This window comes from Brachycentrus maculatus, unplaced genomic scaffold (genome assembly GCF_059751285.1).
Source record: "Brachycentrus maculatus isolate JH-2025_06_01 unplaced genomic scaffold, ASM5975128v1 h1tg000757l, whole genome shotgun sequence".
NCBI classification, from domain to species: Eukaryota; Metazoa; Arthropoda; class Insecta; order Trichoptera; family Brachycentridae; genus Brachycentrus; species Brachycentrus maculatus.
This window is the reverse complement of record NW_028281487.1, coordinates 555,966-572,923: the sequence shown is the minus strand read 5'-3', so window position 1 is coordinate 572,923 and position 16,958 is coordinate 555,966. Positions and strand designations below refer to the sequence as shown.

The 16,958-nt window shown below is 30.9% G+C and overlaps 1 protein-coding gene across 2 annotated transcripts in view; it reads left to right on the top strand.

Annotated features, from left to right (window-relative positions):
- Positions 1 to 16,958, top strand: part of Duox (dual oxidase) — a 160,697-nt gene that overhangs the window by 99,130 nt on the left and 44,609 nt on the right. For both annotated transcript variants that reach the window (XM_088275010.1, XM_088275009.1), the window contains exon 4: positions 16,029 to 16,190. In XM_088275010.1, coding sequence (XP_088131136.1) covers positions 16,029 to 16,190 — 162 coding nt within the window. The remainder of the gene's footprint in view (positions 1 to 16,028; positions 16,191 to 16,958) is intronic.

Genomic DNA, 16,958 nt, shown 5'->3' with positions numbered 1-16,958 from the left:
CTGCCCTGTAGCAGGTAAATATTAAGTTAAAAATATGCCTCTTTTGCTGGGATATAGTACATTTTTCGGGCATTCCGAAAACATGTACAACTGAAAATTGACGATTTTTAATTTATGACGTTCTTGAAAGGAGTGAGCGATATGTAATTTTTTTCAAATATATTTTATGCGAGAATCTCGTGGTTCAAGGAGTTAAGTTCTAACGCGGTTCATTACGTTACATAAAGGGGATTTTAATCTTATTTTGCATATCGTATTGCAGTTACATTGCCGTTTAGTTGTAGCCGGTTACCCAATGCCATGGGATATTTCACAATCCTACAGTCCGTGTATACGTTCGGTATCTCCACCTGTGTAGGTACTGTCTGCCGAATACAGTCTACCGCCCAGAGATCGTAATCATAGATCTGCCTACGAATTACACCATGAGCTTACTGTATACGTGGAATACTATTAAATAATAGTTCATTTATACTTATGAATCACACGTATAATGAATACCTCCATATTAACCATTCCGGGAGTATGGACTTAAATGAACGTCGGTGCTAATTTTCCGCAAAGGAGTATCGACGTTAATGAACGTCGAAGTCTATCTGTCAGTTGGTATGATGTTATTTGTATGGTTATGACATCTGTGGATATTTGTATTTAACTTTGTCTTAAAATAAAACCTAGAGATGGTGAGCTTTATTTTTTATTTTAATTATTTTTGCATAATTTTAATCATTATAATACAAGTATTTTATTTAAAAAAAATGTATTTAATTTAAAAAAAAACACTCCTCAGAGAAAGTCGGACATCAATTATTGTACTCATGGAAAGATTAAATATGAACCTGCATATGATTTTTTTCTACAACATTTTGAGTGTTTCCAAATACTACTATTAAAGAAAACACTTATTTTTTTACCACTTAAGTTTATTTTTTGACGACTAGTTTCAGAAGCTAAGCTTCCATCTTCAGGTCTAAATGTAAACTAAAACAAAATAAATAATTAACTGTTCTATAAGTAAGGAGAGGGGTAAGTTAATTTACCTTTGCTTTCCATTTTTCCTTTATTTTCAAACTCCGTCACCTTGACTAACCCCCCTTCCCTCTAATTTACATATCTCCTTATTTATAGAACAGTTAATTCTTTATTTTGTTTTAATTTACATTTAGACCTGAAGATGGAACTTAGCTTCCAAAACAAGTCGTCTTAAAATAAACTCAAGTGGTAAAAAAACAGTGTTTTCTTTTATAATATTATCATATCTTACCACAAAGTAAATGCCGAAACAATATGTAAATAAAATATCCAAATACTTGTTCACAAATCTGGATTATCTCCAATTAGGAGTCATTTTTACATTCTTTTTTGCCATCTCAACCTAAATGAAGAAGAATATGTGAGTCTAGACTTCCATGGAGAATATCAGATCTGTGAACAAGTATTTGGGCACACTCAAAATGTTGCAAATAAATTAACTGGCAAAATTATAATCCAAAATAAATTGAAAATCATGTTTTCAAGCGTTTTTCAAGCATGTGAATATAATCCAGGATTTGGACCATATTAATTATTATTTTTGACATTTCAACATATAACATATTAAAAGCTTTTAACATATTATACATGTTCCCATTGATACAGCTATTATCCCATCCTCATCCTTCAATATTAATTTAATTTTAAAACGGTGTTTGGTAATCATGTTTAGTAAAGAAGGGACATAGGATTTACAAAAAAACAATTAATAGTTATTTATAAACTTATGTTTACGTCAAAAAATATCTACTCAATTAATTTTTATGTTTATTATATTATAGACCATTGATTTTACAATCTATTATATATTTATATATTATGAGTATATTTAATTTAGAAACGTGTTAAAAGTATGTGAACGATCATAAAGGATTTAGCTGTCATTCTGTCAAATCTTTTGCTAAGGCGATATATATTTATATGTATTTATGTTTGATCTAAATATCAGATAAACATATTAAGACGTATGCTGAATGATTAGGATTAAAGTTTTCATTAAAACAAGTGTATGTTGGGTTTATTCAACATTCCTTAATACATCACTCACATGCTTAGATATTGAGGTTAAGTAAGATTGAAGTTGAAAGCAATCAATAGAAACGGTACTTGATAGAAATACATATCGCTCACTCCTTTCAAGAACGTCATAAATCAAAATACTTGATTTTTCAGGAGAACGTTTTTAATGTTTAAGAAAATAATACAATGTATTAAAAATAAGTATCAAGCCACTTATTGAACTTTTTGCTGCGCAGCAAATCTTTTTAGGTAAAACCTGGAGGTTTTTTCTCCATTTGAAAAATATTTAATATATTTAAAAAAATAATTAAACAATACCTTTTCTTCAAAATGCAAAAACAACACTTTCTGCCCTGTAGCGGGTAAATATTAAGTTAAAAATATGCCTCTTTTGCTGGGATATAGTACATTTTCTGGGCATTCTGAAAACATGCACAACTGAAAATCGACAATTTTTGATTTATGACGTTCTTGAAAGGAGTGAGCGATATATCGATTGAGAATAATAAATACGATTTTGTCACATGTATTTAAAGTTGATTAAATATAACATGGGCACGTATGAATACGCGATATTATTACTGAGGTATAATGAATTATTTTATTTTGTTAGATTAACGTTTTTATTTAATGATCTATTTCATTAGGTATTTCTTATGGTAACAAGTGAGTTGGCAGTCGTATCAATACAGTAAATTATTAAACGATATCATTGAGAAACTATAAAACATTAAGGCACAGTATTCGATAAGTCGCACCCTTCTTTTCTCTAAATCTAGGTAACACTTTACTTAATTGATTTTGTCTTAAAATACCGTTTTTGTATTGAGAAAATAAGTTTTTCTTCTACATAATTATATGGTTTTGAAAATAAAAGAGTTAACATTGTGACAGAGTGATCATTAAAACACGAAGGAAAGGTGATCAGCTCTCCGCTTCAGGTACCAGTCTAGGGTAATACGGAAGAAAATATTAGAGTGAAAAAAATCACTTATATTTAATTGATCCCCCCTGGAAATTGAACCTGGGACCTTCAGTACGGTAGCCGAGTGTACTGACTATTACATTATAGAGGCGGACAATAAATTCCCATTTTTTCAATATATTTTTTTAATTTTCAGAAATATTCAAGACTTAAAATTTTGGGACATTTATATTTATAAACTTAGGACATTATTCCCAGTAACGGCGATATGTCCGGATATATAAAAAAAACTAACTAACCATCAGACCGCTTCTCTGCAGAGGTAGGCAGATAGAATAGAACGCCACACCACTCTGTCTTTTCGAACATTCTTCGCCTCTTCCACGTTCATGCATCTCCTCATACACACCCGCCGATTGTTTCGACTCCTAACCTGATCGCTTTCATACCTGATCGTGCCAACTGTAACTTAGATATTGTCTTTGAAACTGGAACAGAAATACAATTTAATATGAGATGACGCCTTTGTCATTCGATCGGAAGCAAGGTGCGGAAACATGACGGAAGAATGATATTTTCATCCTCTAGTTGTGTTGATACTTTGCTTATTGCATCACTCTCCTTGAAGTACTCGCAAAACTAATTTACCATTACATGGAATTACTCGTACAAATTCAATTTACCGAAAGGAAAATCCAATTTACTGTGAAACTGCCTATTATGTTGAATATTGAGAATTATATCTTATCGATCGAAAATCAATGGAAATAATTGCATGAAAACTGATCCCTGGTATCGTTTTAGTGTTGTAAATTGAAATGAAATATTGGTACCGGTATCGTATACAATGGTAGAGCTCATCTCAATCTTTCGCAATCATTTGTTTTATTACATATAAGTATACTTATTGAATAACTCTATAAATATGTTAAATAGGTAATTATTACCCTTTATTTGAAAATAAATTTTGGCATTGTAAGGGAAGGGTAATTAACTATAACCTAACTATGAGTATTTAAATGTTTTAGAATTAGTACATAAAACCTGATGATGACAAGGTTCTTGTCGAAACCGGTAGGTTAAAGTGTATTAATAAAAATGTGCTGAAAACAAAGTTAATTAATTTTATAAAGTTTATAAAATGTGCCACAAAGTAACTGCGAAAAATATCCAAGAAAAAATGAAGGAGATACAACGGAGTCGACTGAATTGATTTGTATTGGAAGAAAATTAATTGATTTTTTGAAAAAAATTACTTGGCGAATATCACTACTTTATAAAATGTATTGTGACGTGTATTTCGATGCATTCAACGTCATAATCAGACATCCTAATATGGTGTCTGATAATTATGTTGAACGCATTGAAATTGTCATAAGAGATTTTAAGAAATAGTGATATTTACCAAGTAAAAATTAAATATAAAATTAATAGGTATTGCCACAAATTGACTGCCTAATCAATTCATACAAATAAATTTAGACTAAAATTTTAAGAAAAATAAGCACTAATCTTTCAAAGGGACCATATTTAATTTTTATTTTGATAAACAAAATGTATGTTTTATTTTACAAAAAAATCGTATTTTGTTTACTATAGTTTTTGTTTTTGAATTACCATTTTTTTGAAAATATAAATTTCAAATTAAAGCATATTAAAATTCAAAGAAACTTCAATATTAACTTCCAAAATCACAATATTTTGTTAGTTTGTTAATTCATTGGTATAACAACGAATTTTTTTTAATGGGTTAATTTTACTCGAGGTTTTTTTTAAATATTTTTTATCGTAATTAATTGCGAAAATGTATTTTAAGTCGTAAATTTTAATATACGAAGTGCAGCAGTGTTCGATATTAAAGCAATAAAAAATGTCGGCATATCTTTAAAAAAATTTCTTAGTTTACGATAAATAATTATTGGCATATAAAATGTGTGTAAAAAATTGAGCCAACAAGTCTATGCCGGTGGTCATTAATTAGCGAATTTTACCAACCACGATTTTAAGAGTGAAGTGCGTTTTGTGTGCTTGTACGAGATAATATTACATATATTCGTATAATATATTAATTCGTGTTACTAGATACAGTGTGTTATTTATGTGATGCGAAATATTAATGGAGACGATTGATTACACATGTAAAAAAGATTATATAATTTTTCGGAATCAATTTCTTTTTCTTCTTCTTGGTGTAGGCCTTTTGGCCTGTTTTTAATAGGGATTAGCCTCCTGCGATGTTGATTCCAGCTGTCAATTCATATTTTAGCCGGTTTGCCCGGGAGTCGTCTACTTTGGGATTGGCCATCCTGTGCGATGTGGGGGAGTCTGGAGGTTCCATTCTCCTCACATGCGCATACCATTGTCTTCCCCTCCCAACGACTTCTTGGACGTCGCATATTTCTCTTATCCTGGTGTTCCTTATTCTATCTCGTAGACTTTTGCTAGATATGCTCCATAGAGCTTTCATTTCTGACACTCTCAGGGCGTTTTTTCGTCCATGCTGCATTTGATCCCATATATCATGATGGGTCGCACACAAGATTCATGTTTTTATTTTGCTGCCGATTTTCATTACATGACAAATGCTGTGCTTAGAATTGCAAAGTAAGGTATTTATACTCTTACTTTACTTATTTAGTGTGCAGCGATAGTTTTTATGAGTTTTATGAATGCAAAATATATTTTATATGCTCCACTATTTTACTATCATAAAGTACTATTAGGACACATACGACCCACTCACCAATACTATTGGGACAATATGTCCCAATTATCATTTTGCAATAATTAATAAGTAATTTGATCATTTTTTAAATATTTGTTTTTCCCGTCAAACTAAATTAGCAATGTATATTTTTTGCTATAAATATTACATGAATTATTAAAAAAAAAATCGTATTGGAAGGGTTATCGTGGGACGGTAACAAATTATAAAGGAATTCATGAACATGGGCAATTGTATATGGAGCGTCATATTAATTATTTTTAATGGGTTGGAGAAACACGTCGTGACGTCATGCCCCCAGTTTTCGGAAGATTGTAATCGGTGAACAAACTGGACTTCCGTCGCTTTTTAATCAATCGTACGAATTTTAAGCTGTCGATCATCAGAATAATCAACAATAATAACATAGGAACAAAATACATTACGTTTTTATGTATTAAAGGTTCAAAACTTGTAAACAACCCCTACAAAACATTCCCAGGTGTGGACTTAGATTCCGATCAATATTCATTGTATATTATTAAAAAAAAACTTTATCAAACAGAGGCAAGGGCTATTAGAAGATATATCCATACTAACATGGATTTTTTTTCTTCTAAATTCAACGATAAATGGTAATAATGTTCATGATAGTTGTTCACAAATAACATCTGTGATAAACTATACTGGAACAGAACAACATATGCGAAATAAAGAAACGTATGAAAGCTGGGATGAATCGTGATATAGGTACTGCATAAAAATTAAGATGTACCAAATGTAGTGTGTATGTGTGTAACCAAAAGGAAAACTCATTTAAAAACGATTCATGGAGTCTAGCAGGAATTGATAAATGACATATCGCTCACTTCTTTCAACAACGTCATATATCAAAAATCGTCAATTTTGAGTTGTGCATGTTTTCGGAATGCCCAGAAAATGTACTATATCCCAGCAAAAACGGCATATTTTTAACCTAAAATTTACCCACTACAGGGTAGAAAGTATTGTTTTTGCATTTTTAAGAAATGGTATTGTTTAATTATTTTTTTTTAATATCCAAATATTTTTCAAATGAAGAAAAAAATTCAGGTTTTACCTAAAAAGATCTGATGCACACTAAAAAGTTCAATAAGTGGATTGATATTTATTTTTAATGCATTTCACTATATTTTTAAACTTTAAAAACGATCTCCTTAAAAATCAAGTTTTTTGAATTATGACGTTGTTGAAAGGAGTGAGCGATATGTTCATTGTGTTAATGTATTTTAAATAACACGATTCGATTTTTTTTTCGATTCCCATCTAAATAAAACCCGACACAATGCATGGATATTTGCCAATTGAAATATTTTCATCCTTGGAGGTATTTATTACATTATTATATGGACATGGGACACGTATCTAAACGAAATCCCGCCTGAGCGAGTCGAATAGTTCGGCGGCCGGCAGGCCACTGCGGCGAGCGGCGCGGTCAGATCTGAGGATGAGACGCCCAAGGACGACTGCTACCGTCGCGCGTAGTACAATAACTGGTCTGGAATGCTTTTTTCTTCCTAATTACCAAACCCTTTATCCTCGACAGTAATAATATTATAATATTATATTGGATTATACCGGATTGGTGAAATCAATTTAAAATTGATTTCACCAATCTGGTGGAGTCTTGAATATTGAATTTTGAATTTTGTACCTTATGTAGCATAGTTTAATTTCACTTTTAATTTTTACTTCTAATTTTTATTTTTATTTTTCTTACTTTATAACTTTTAATTGTTATTACCCTTTTTTTACAACCAAATTTCTATTCTTTATATATGTGTTTAACCTGCACCTCTATTTTTCTGTAAGCTTGTTGTGTTTTCATCTAATTGATGAAAAACATCAAAACTATTTGTATTGCACTGTATTTCGTTTATTGTAATATGTTTTTCATTGTTTGTGAACCATAAATTAATAAAATATTAATTTTTTGACTCTTATTACCGTCTAAAAGAGTAGCTCTCTGTACTTGACAAATAATTTTATTCAGATGTACATGGTACTTTATTAGCCGCTCGCCTTCGTGTTTGTGAATAAATATCTTCACCCGAGAGTATCATCTAATTCAGAGGTTCCCAAACTCTTTTATCTCGTAGACCCCTTGCCTTACCTGATATTGATTTTTATCAAATTCATTAACTTCAAATGTATTTTTGACAGCCGGTATATGTAGTGTTACTCACTTTGAACCACACATGTAAGGTTTTATACATTTATATTTTAAATTCAAATTAAAACATAGACCCCTTGCAAGTTGTCATAGACCCCTGGGGGTCGATATAGACCACTTTGGGAATCACTGAGATTAGATTCTAATGGAAGTACTGTTTTTTTTGTTGTGTCAAAAATCCAGCATACGCTCTGAGTATCAGAGAGACTTAATATCAGTTAATCATAACTAATAAAACTAACCCCACTAACAGGAATACTAACACTTATAAGTCAAATGTAAAAAGTGTAAATAAAGAATAACTCGACACTGGCTATAACACCCAAGAAGGGTGAAAAGCCATCAAAAAAAAGAAGAAGAAGAAGAATATCAGTTAATATTGAATCATCAATATGGCGACAAGTTAAGTGTTGTTTGAGTTAATTTTCTTAGACTGTTGTCAATTTCATTGTTATGGAATGTGTCTTAAAATGCCCCCATAAGACGAATTATTGTAGCTTCACATTATTTTTTGACATCTCATTAAAGATGAAGAAGAATATGGAAGTCTGGGCATTTACGGGGCTGATGACCGTCATAGGCTGGTTTAAGTGATCAATTCTACCCATTATTGACAACCACACTATTCAAATTCTTGGAAGTTCTATATATGTGAACCAATTTTGAAACATTATTCTTGAATCATCTTTGATGAGATATCAAAAAATAATATGGAAATAACTCCTGTAGTTGGAGATAATCCAGATTTTGTGAACAAGTATTTGGACACACTCAAAATTTTGTAAATAATATTATAAAGTTAGAAGACTTCAAATTATAAAACTACTTAAGAATATAAAATATACGATTTTGAACAACTGAATATTTTTTTTTATATAAATTTAGATTTGGGATGGTAAAGGGTTTACGCTCAAATATGCAAAGTCAGTATGCGACTGGCTGAGCTAGAAGCCTCACGTTTGTCTGCGCAAAGAACTTCTTTTCTTTAGAATACATATACATACGTATAAAATTTGGTGAATAAATATTTTTAATTTATTTTAACTCTTTACCTTTAATAACTCTTTTATTTTCAAAACAGTATATTTATTTCGAGAAAATCTTATTTTTTCAATTCGAAAACGTTGTTTTAAGCAAAAATGCAATTATCTTAAATGATACCAAAGCTTAAAGAAAATTAAGTCACGAGTTATTGATTATTTCGTGTCAAACAAAATAACTGAAATTATATACATTTTTTTTATTTTTTTAAACCTAAAACTAATTGACTTTAATAAATTTTAAAAAAATATCGTGGTTGTTTAAGGGTTAAACACGTTGTTGGCACCAATCATTGTAATCATTTTCTGTCCTGGGGGGAAATAATTGCAAAAAGACAAAAAATAAGTGATAAAATTTATATTTGAAGCGTGGCCTGTCACGGCTTTATAAAGTTTTGCATATTTTGATTACATTGCACGTTTAATGTAAATAAATACTCGTACACGAGATTATTTACCATGGGATGTGTCATTATTTACCGAAAACAATTTATTGGGAAAAATATTTTTTAGAAATCGCAGTACAGATATTGTGTTTCATTTTATCAATGATTCTTCAGTAGAGTATTACATCTGTACGGATATTTATTTACCTATGTTCTTCGTAGCATTGATTTCATACGAAAATTAACATTTTGGTGCGTACATTACTTCCACACATAGAAAAACGATTATTATTTTTTTTCAAACCTTGCAATAATATCTGACAATAACGATCGATAACTCGTTTCAAAATTACGTCAAAAAGTCGTTAACGTTAAAAGCTCAAAAGTAAACTTAACGTTATGTACTCGACGTAGTTAATTTATTAACTGTTCACTATAATTACAGCTCTGGTTTCAAAATGACAATATCGTTCGAAATAAAAGTCCAGAAGTAAAGTTTGTTATCTACACTACGTAATGAGCTCGTTAACATTTCATTGTCATTCCAGCCTCGATTTCAAAATGACAAAGTCGTTCAAAATGACAAATTCGTTCAAAATAAAAGTTCAGAAGAAAAGCTAAAGTTATGTACATTACGTAGAGAACTCGTTAAATTTTCATTGTAATTCTAGCCTCGATTACAAAATGACAAATTCGTTCGAAATAAATGTTAAAGTTAAAATTATATACACATGGTAATTTTAAAACCGTACAGGTGTACCTGAAGCGGAGGGCTGATCACCTTTCATTTATGTGTTGACGATCAAGATAACACTGCGTTTATATGACGCAGTGCCCTATGCACCATCGGGTGCGGGTAAGGGTAAGAAGAAGAAGAATTTTAAAATCGGATTAAGTTTATCAGAAAATAATATGAAATATAAATATTTTATAATTTAATTCCTTTGCTAGACATTTTTACTTTTCTCAATCTTAAAATAAGTTACGTTATTCTCCCCAATAATGAGACTATGCTTGGAGAGGGACTTACACTCATTGTTTTTTTTTTAAATATGCTAACATTAAACTTAACTCACGTCATTCAATGGTTTAACCCTTCCTTTTATGCTATTACACGAGACAATTAATTTTACAATCAGGATTCTATTTTTTTAAGCACATAACCAAATGGCCACAATACCCAGAAGCTGAATGATTTAATTTTCAAATGATTTATCAAACAATGTTTAAGTCCTTGAACCTGTTATATAAACTACCCACTCCATTACCAAAATTCAATGGAAGCGAAATTAATTATTCTATTTTATATTCGTCTAATTCTAACTACTGCCGGTTAAGTCGTGAATAAATTATTGCTCGATCAATAAATCAGACGTTTATTATATAGGAATTCATCACTATGTAAATTTAAATAAATACCTTTCATAATGTATGTAATTAATTATACTTGATCATAGTTTATTCGATTTTAATACAAAATCAACCAAGTATTATTTCAAAGAATTAGTACGCCAGTTTGCTTGACGACACATAAAAAATGGTCCAGAGATTTTTTATCGATTTGCAGGTACAGATAGCTACGTTATATTTGCATATTCGCAATTCAATGATTCAGAGAACTGACTTTGGTTAACAGTTAAATTGAATCCCCTAAAAACATTGGCGTTCTATTCTCTCTGCCTACCTCTGCGAGGGAACGGTGGTATGGTGTGTAAGTTCTTTGAATATATATTATTTATATTGAGAATTTTCAGCAAAGTAAATACAGTAGCATAAAGAAAACAATGCTTGTATAAAAACGAAATTGACATGTATGCGATTTATGACATTCAGGTGATGATATGTAGGATGAAAAAAGTATACTCTAGAACAGTGGTCCCCAACCCGTGGGCCGTGAATCAAATGGTACCTGTGCTTAAAAATCTAAATTACATTTTTTTTTTAAATCGATCCTTTTGCCATCTCCGTCATCCTATCTGTGTGGAGCAGGGTTTTTTGTAGTGACAGCAACCAAAACAAAACTTCAGAATAAACTGAATATAAGCAACACATTTTCGGATGACATTGTCTCGTATAAACCCCAGATGGAACCATCTCATTACAAAGAAACAAGTCCAGGGTTCTCATTCATTAATAGTTCTTCTTCAAACCCTTATCCGTACCCGACGGTGGATAGGGCACTGCATTTTATAAACGCAGTATTTTTTTGACCCCCTTCCCTGGGAATCGAACCCGGGACCCACAGTATGGTAGCCGAGCGTGATGACCATTACACTACCTCCGTAGCACCTCCGTGCACAAGTGATTTTTTCACTCTTAATATTTATTAAATACTACCCTGGACTGGTACCTGAAGCGGAGGGCTGATCATCTTTCCTTCACGTGTTAATGCTCAAGATAACACTGCGTTTATATTATGCAGTGCCCTATGCACCTTTGTGGTACGGATAAGGGTTTGTAGAAGAATAATTAATATTTTTTTGATACTTAACACATGAAAAAAAGGTGATCAGCCCTCTGCTTCAGGTACCAGTCCAGGGTAATATTGAATACATATTATATTAGAGTGCAACAATCACTTATATTTATTTGAGCCCCCCTGGGAATCGAACCCGGGACCTCCACTACCTAGCATGCTGACTTTACACTACGGAGATGGACTAGTGAGTCAAAATTTTAAACAACTCTTTATTTGTGTAACTGTATTATATTTTATAGGCACATTTGAATACAATTTACTTAAAATTATGAAATATAAACAATCAACGCCCCCCCCCCCCCTCCCCTCAGCGGGCTACGGTAAAATCGTCAAACGTTGACTGGTCCTCGGTGATAAAAAGGTTGGGAACCACTCTCTAGAAGAGTTATATTAGGCATCATCGTTGATATTACATATTACATTACAGTCTGATGATGTAATGTCATGTTTCAACTACAATTCATGTTATGCCAGAGGCGCTCAGTAAATGATTTTACTCGATTTTTTCAGAAAAATTGCGAACGAGCGTGATTTCTATGCCGTAAAATAGAAGATAATCGTTCTTACCTTTTTTGTGATTGATTTAAGATAAAATTAACTATTACATAATTTGTTTTGAATCCAATGGAAATATCTGGTATCGCATTGAATTTCACTAGATGTGAAGCGATTTTTTTAATATGCATACTCATAATATGCATACTCATTTAACATGCAAACTCAATTTAATTTTGGTATTGCCTTAAATATTGCTATTTTCCATCAAAGATATTTATATTTATATATTACTATTTATTATTAAACCAGGCATGTAACCGGTAATCAAACGCTCTAACCACTACACTAAAGAAAAATACAAATTAGAACTCGATACCCTGGCTTAAATAAATATTTGTGATTTTTACTTTTATTATTTTTTATTTATTTATTGGAAAACCAACAAAATATATTTAAAAAAATAGCATAATATAATAAAAAAATAAAACAATTCCAATTACAGGTTTTCACTTAAGTAATCTAAAAATAAAAATAAACTATCATGTACATAAAAGGATAAGTAAATAATAAACTTACATTATTCATTTAATATTATTACTTTTACTTACTAATATTCATTTAATATTACCCTGGACTTGTACCTGAAGCGCGAGGTAAATAACGTTTTTTTTCATGTATTCAAAGATCAATATAACATCGCTTCTATGCAATGTAGTATCCTTAGCACCACAAGAACAGGAATGTATTTAAATACGAATTGCTGTTAAAAATTTTAATCCTTCGGTGAATAATTTTTGGAGAATTTGAACAAACTATTGTAATATTTACACTTTTATCCATTTGGGAATAATGGACGAATAATAACACAGACGATATAATTTTTATTGAAGGATAATGTATAGGTCTTATTTACATTTACAGGGCCTACGATTTGTCATTGGCCGGCTTAAGTTGTCACTTTATACACTTGTGTAACGTTTACCATTTATACTATGATTTTGATAAATTCATTCCACTTAATAAAAAAATGTACATACAAAATATTTGTGTTCCTGTTGACGTGCGAGTTTCAACCGACATTTAACGAAATTCTTGTGAATTTTGTAATAATATTTTCTTCTTTAATATGTTTGCGACTGTATATCTGAATCCTGAACACATATCAACATACGCTGGAATTGTAATTGCAACATTTATCAACATATTTACCATATTTTTTATGCAAATCAATAAAAATCGTTATAAAATTTCAACAAATTCAGAAAATGTTTACTTGCACCATTTTTCTTTTGAACATATAACATGTATAGTGAGAGTTATGTCACTTTTAATTATGTATGTTCAATCTTGATTTAATATGGTACTAAATGTATTTTAAACTAGTTAATTTGAAACAAGGACTTAATATTTTTATGTTTCGTGATCATTAAATATGAGTCATTCATTCAGTCTCCGGTCCTTCAAGTCCGGTCTGAAGATAATACAAAGCCGTAGCTAATGATCCCACTTAAACGTTTTTGCGAGTAATTATGCCCGGTGTTTTAATGAATAGATTATGAATCAGACCTCATGTATGAAAAAATCTTTACGACCGTATTATAGCAAGACGCACTGCAACAATGAAAAAATGCTCAAGGATCTGAATTTCAACGAAATACGAAAACAACCTTCCTACAGACGTAAAAAAATTAAGACATCAAAATACTAAAAAATATTTGAAATGAATTTTGTATATGTTAATCTAAGAAAGAAAATAACGACACAAAAAATTAATGAAAATGGATTGTATTATCAACAAATTTTAATAACTAAGTCAGAAAGTCCCTCTTCAAGCACAAGAGCTCAGTTTCTTTATTGGAGAGAACTAGGTTTTTAATTTTAAGATTGTAAGTAGAAATGATTCGAAAATGAATTAAAAATTATTAAAAATAACTTTTTAATCATATTAAATAATAACATAAAAAAAGTTGAATGGTATCTCTCTTTTTTTTCCTTCCCTAGAAATTTAATGTGAAGTCATAGATCAGGAATTAACCGAAGAAAAATTAAATATATTATCGTATTTCTATCAAGAGAATATCCGTACATATGCCTTAAAATAATTTCTCAAATATGTAATAAAATAGACAGTTGGTTGCGTTTTAAACCCCACATTTTTATGACTATCAAAAAGAACGTTTCCTTGAATTATAAAATGCACAGTTGCAATCGCTCATTTTATCTCTTTCGCACTACATTCCTTGTCATTAGCGTTGATGAGTCAAACACTACGTTTTCTTTTATATGTATTTTTTTTATAGATTTTAACAAATAAGTAAACATTATAATACAACAAAACACTCAAAATGTTTTGAATATTGACACTGTTCATGTTTAAAATTGAAAATACACTGTAGGTACATTAAAAATATGGAATTTTTGTATGAAATTATTGGAAGCGTTTTTTTTTTTAATATTTGATTCAAATATCGACGAGTTATAACTGAACTATCGAACATAAAAAAAAAACAAAAAATAATACTAGTTCAAAAATGATTTGAGAACGTCTTTAGACCTGATATTAATTATGTGTTTACATCTATTAAATTTTTATACATGCAATTTGAAGAAAAACTATGTTTGCTTGATCTGAAAATTTATTAATTATATTGTTTCCTAGGGATAATTGGAAATGCAAAAATAATAATATTTGAGTTGTGTTAAACATATGGAGTGAATGGATGACAAAAGAATAAATAAATGTGAAAGGGAGAACAGAACTTTTCAAATATTTACTTAATCGGAGGGCATATCGCTCACTCCTTTCAACAACGTCATATATCAAAAATCGTCAATTTTCAGTTGTGCATGTTTTCGGAATGCCCAGAAAATGTACTATATTCCAGCAAAAGCGGCATATTTTTAACTTAATATTTACCCGCTACAGGGCAGAAAATATTGTTTTTGCATTTTGAAGAAAAGGTATTGTTTAACTATGTTTTTAAATAAACTAAATATTTTTCAAGTGGAGAAAAACATTCAGGTTTTACCAAAAAGATCTGTTGCACAGTAAAAACTTCAAAAAGTGGCTTGATATTTATTTTTAATACATTTTATTATTTTCTTAAACTTCAGAAACGATCTCCTGAAAAATTATATTAATTGATATATCGCTCACTCCTTTCAAGAACGTCATAAATCAAAAAACTTGATTTTTCAGGAGAACGTTTTTAAAGTTTTAAAATATAAAACAATGTATTCAAAATAAATATCAAGCCACTTATTGAACTTTTTACTGTGCAACATATCTTTTAAGGTAAAACCTGAAGGGTTTTTCTCCATTTGAAAAATATTAAGTATTTTAAAAAAATTATTAAACAATACCTTTTCTTCAAAATGCAAAAACAACACTTTCTGCCCTGTAGCGGGTAAATATTAAGTTAATAATATGCCTTTTTGGCTAGGATATAGTAAATTTTCTGGGCATTCCGAAAACATGCATAACTGAAAATTGATGATTTTTTATTTATGACGTTCTTGAAAGGAGTGAGCGATATGACGTTGTTGAAAGGAGTGAGCAATATGTGACTAGATATATGGATGTAAAGTAAGCTTAAGGTGTATGTCAGAGCAGATGAGTGTGTTGTTCCATAATCTCTACCCACATTGTATTGTAGATAAATACCCTGATGGTATTAGTAGCAGTATTTGTTTCAAAGACGTGGAGAATAATTTTAAATTTCTTTGTTTCAGCAAACCACCTGACGCGGAAGACTCCTTCGGCGTACGCTGATGGAGTTTACATGATGGCTGGACAAAACAGGCCAAGCCCTCGGAAGCTGTCGCAGATCTTCATGAGGGGACAAGATGGGATGGGGTCCATGATGAACAGGACAGCGCTGCTTGCTTTCTTCGGTGAGGCCTTAATAAAACCAACATTTTGAGGGTGTCCAAATACTTGTTCACAAATCTGGATTAAGAGATTTTCATCTCTCCAATATATGTCTCTAGTGAAGTTCTAGTGATTCAAGTACAATGTTTCAAAATCGGTTCATATATATATATAGAACTTCCAATAATTTGAGTAGTGTGGTAGTCAATAATGGGTAGAATTGGTGAATGTTACACGTGTGTAAAGTGTTCACTTAAACCAGCCTATGACGGTCGTCAGCCCCGTAGATGCCCAGACTTCCATATTCTTCTTCATCTTTGATGAGATGTCAAAAAATAATATGACTTAATAAAGCCATTTAAAATATTTTTTACACAATGACTGCGAATTGAAATGCCTTGTGTCGGCCACCAGTGGCTGACATTGGCTGTCAATGCGTTAAATATAAATCACTTAGTTTGTGGATATAGCGGGTCGGGTGTGAATCAACAGGATTGACTTGGATGATTGGCAAGAAAACGGTAATATTGGTAAACTGTCCGCCTCCGTAGTGTAATAGTCAGCACGCACGGCTACCGTTCTGGAGGTCCCGGGTTCGATTCCCAAGGGGGGTCAAATAAATATAAGTTATTTTTTTCACTCTAATATTTATTCAATATTACCCTGGACTGGTACTCCTCATACATACCCGATAATTATTAAAAATGGGTAGATATTAATTATTATAATTAACGGTAATTAATATCTATCCATTTTTAATTTAAGTTTTACCACTGTTTAAAATTTTTATT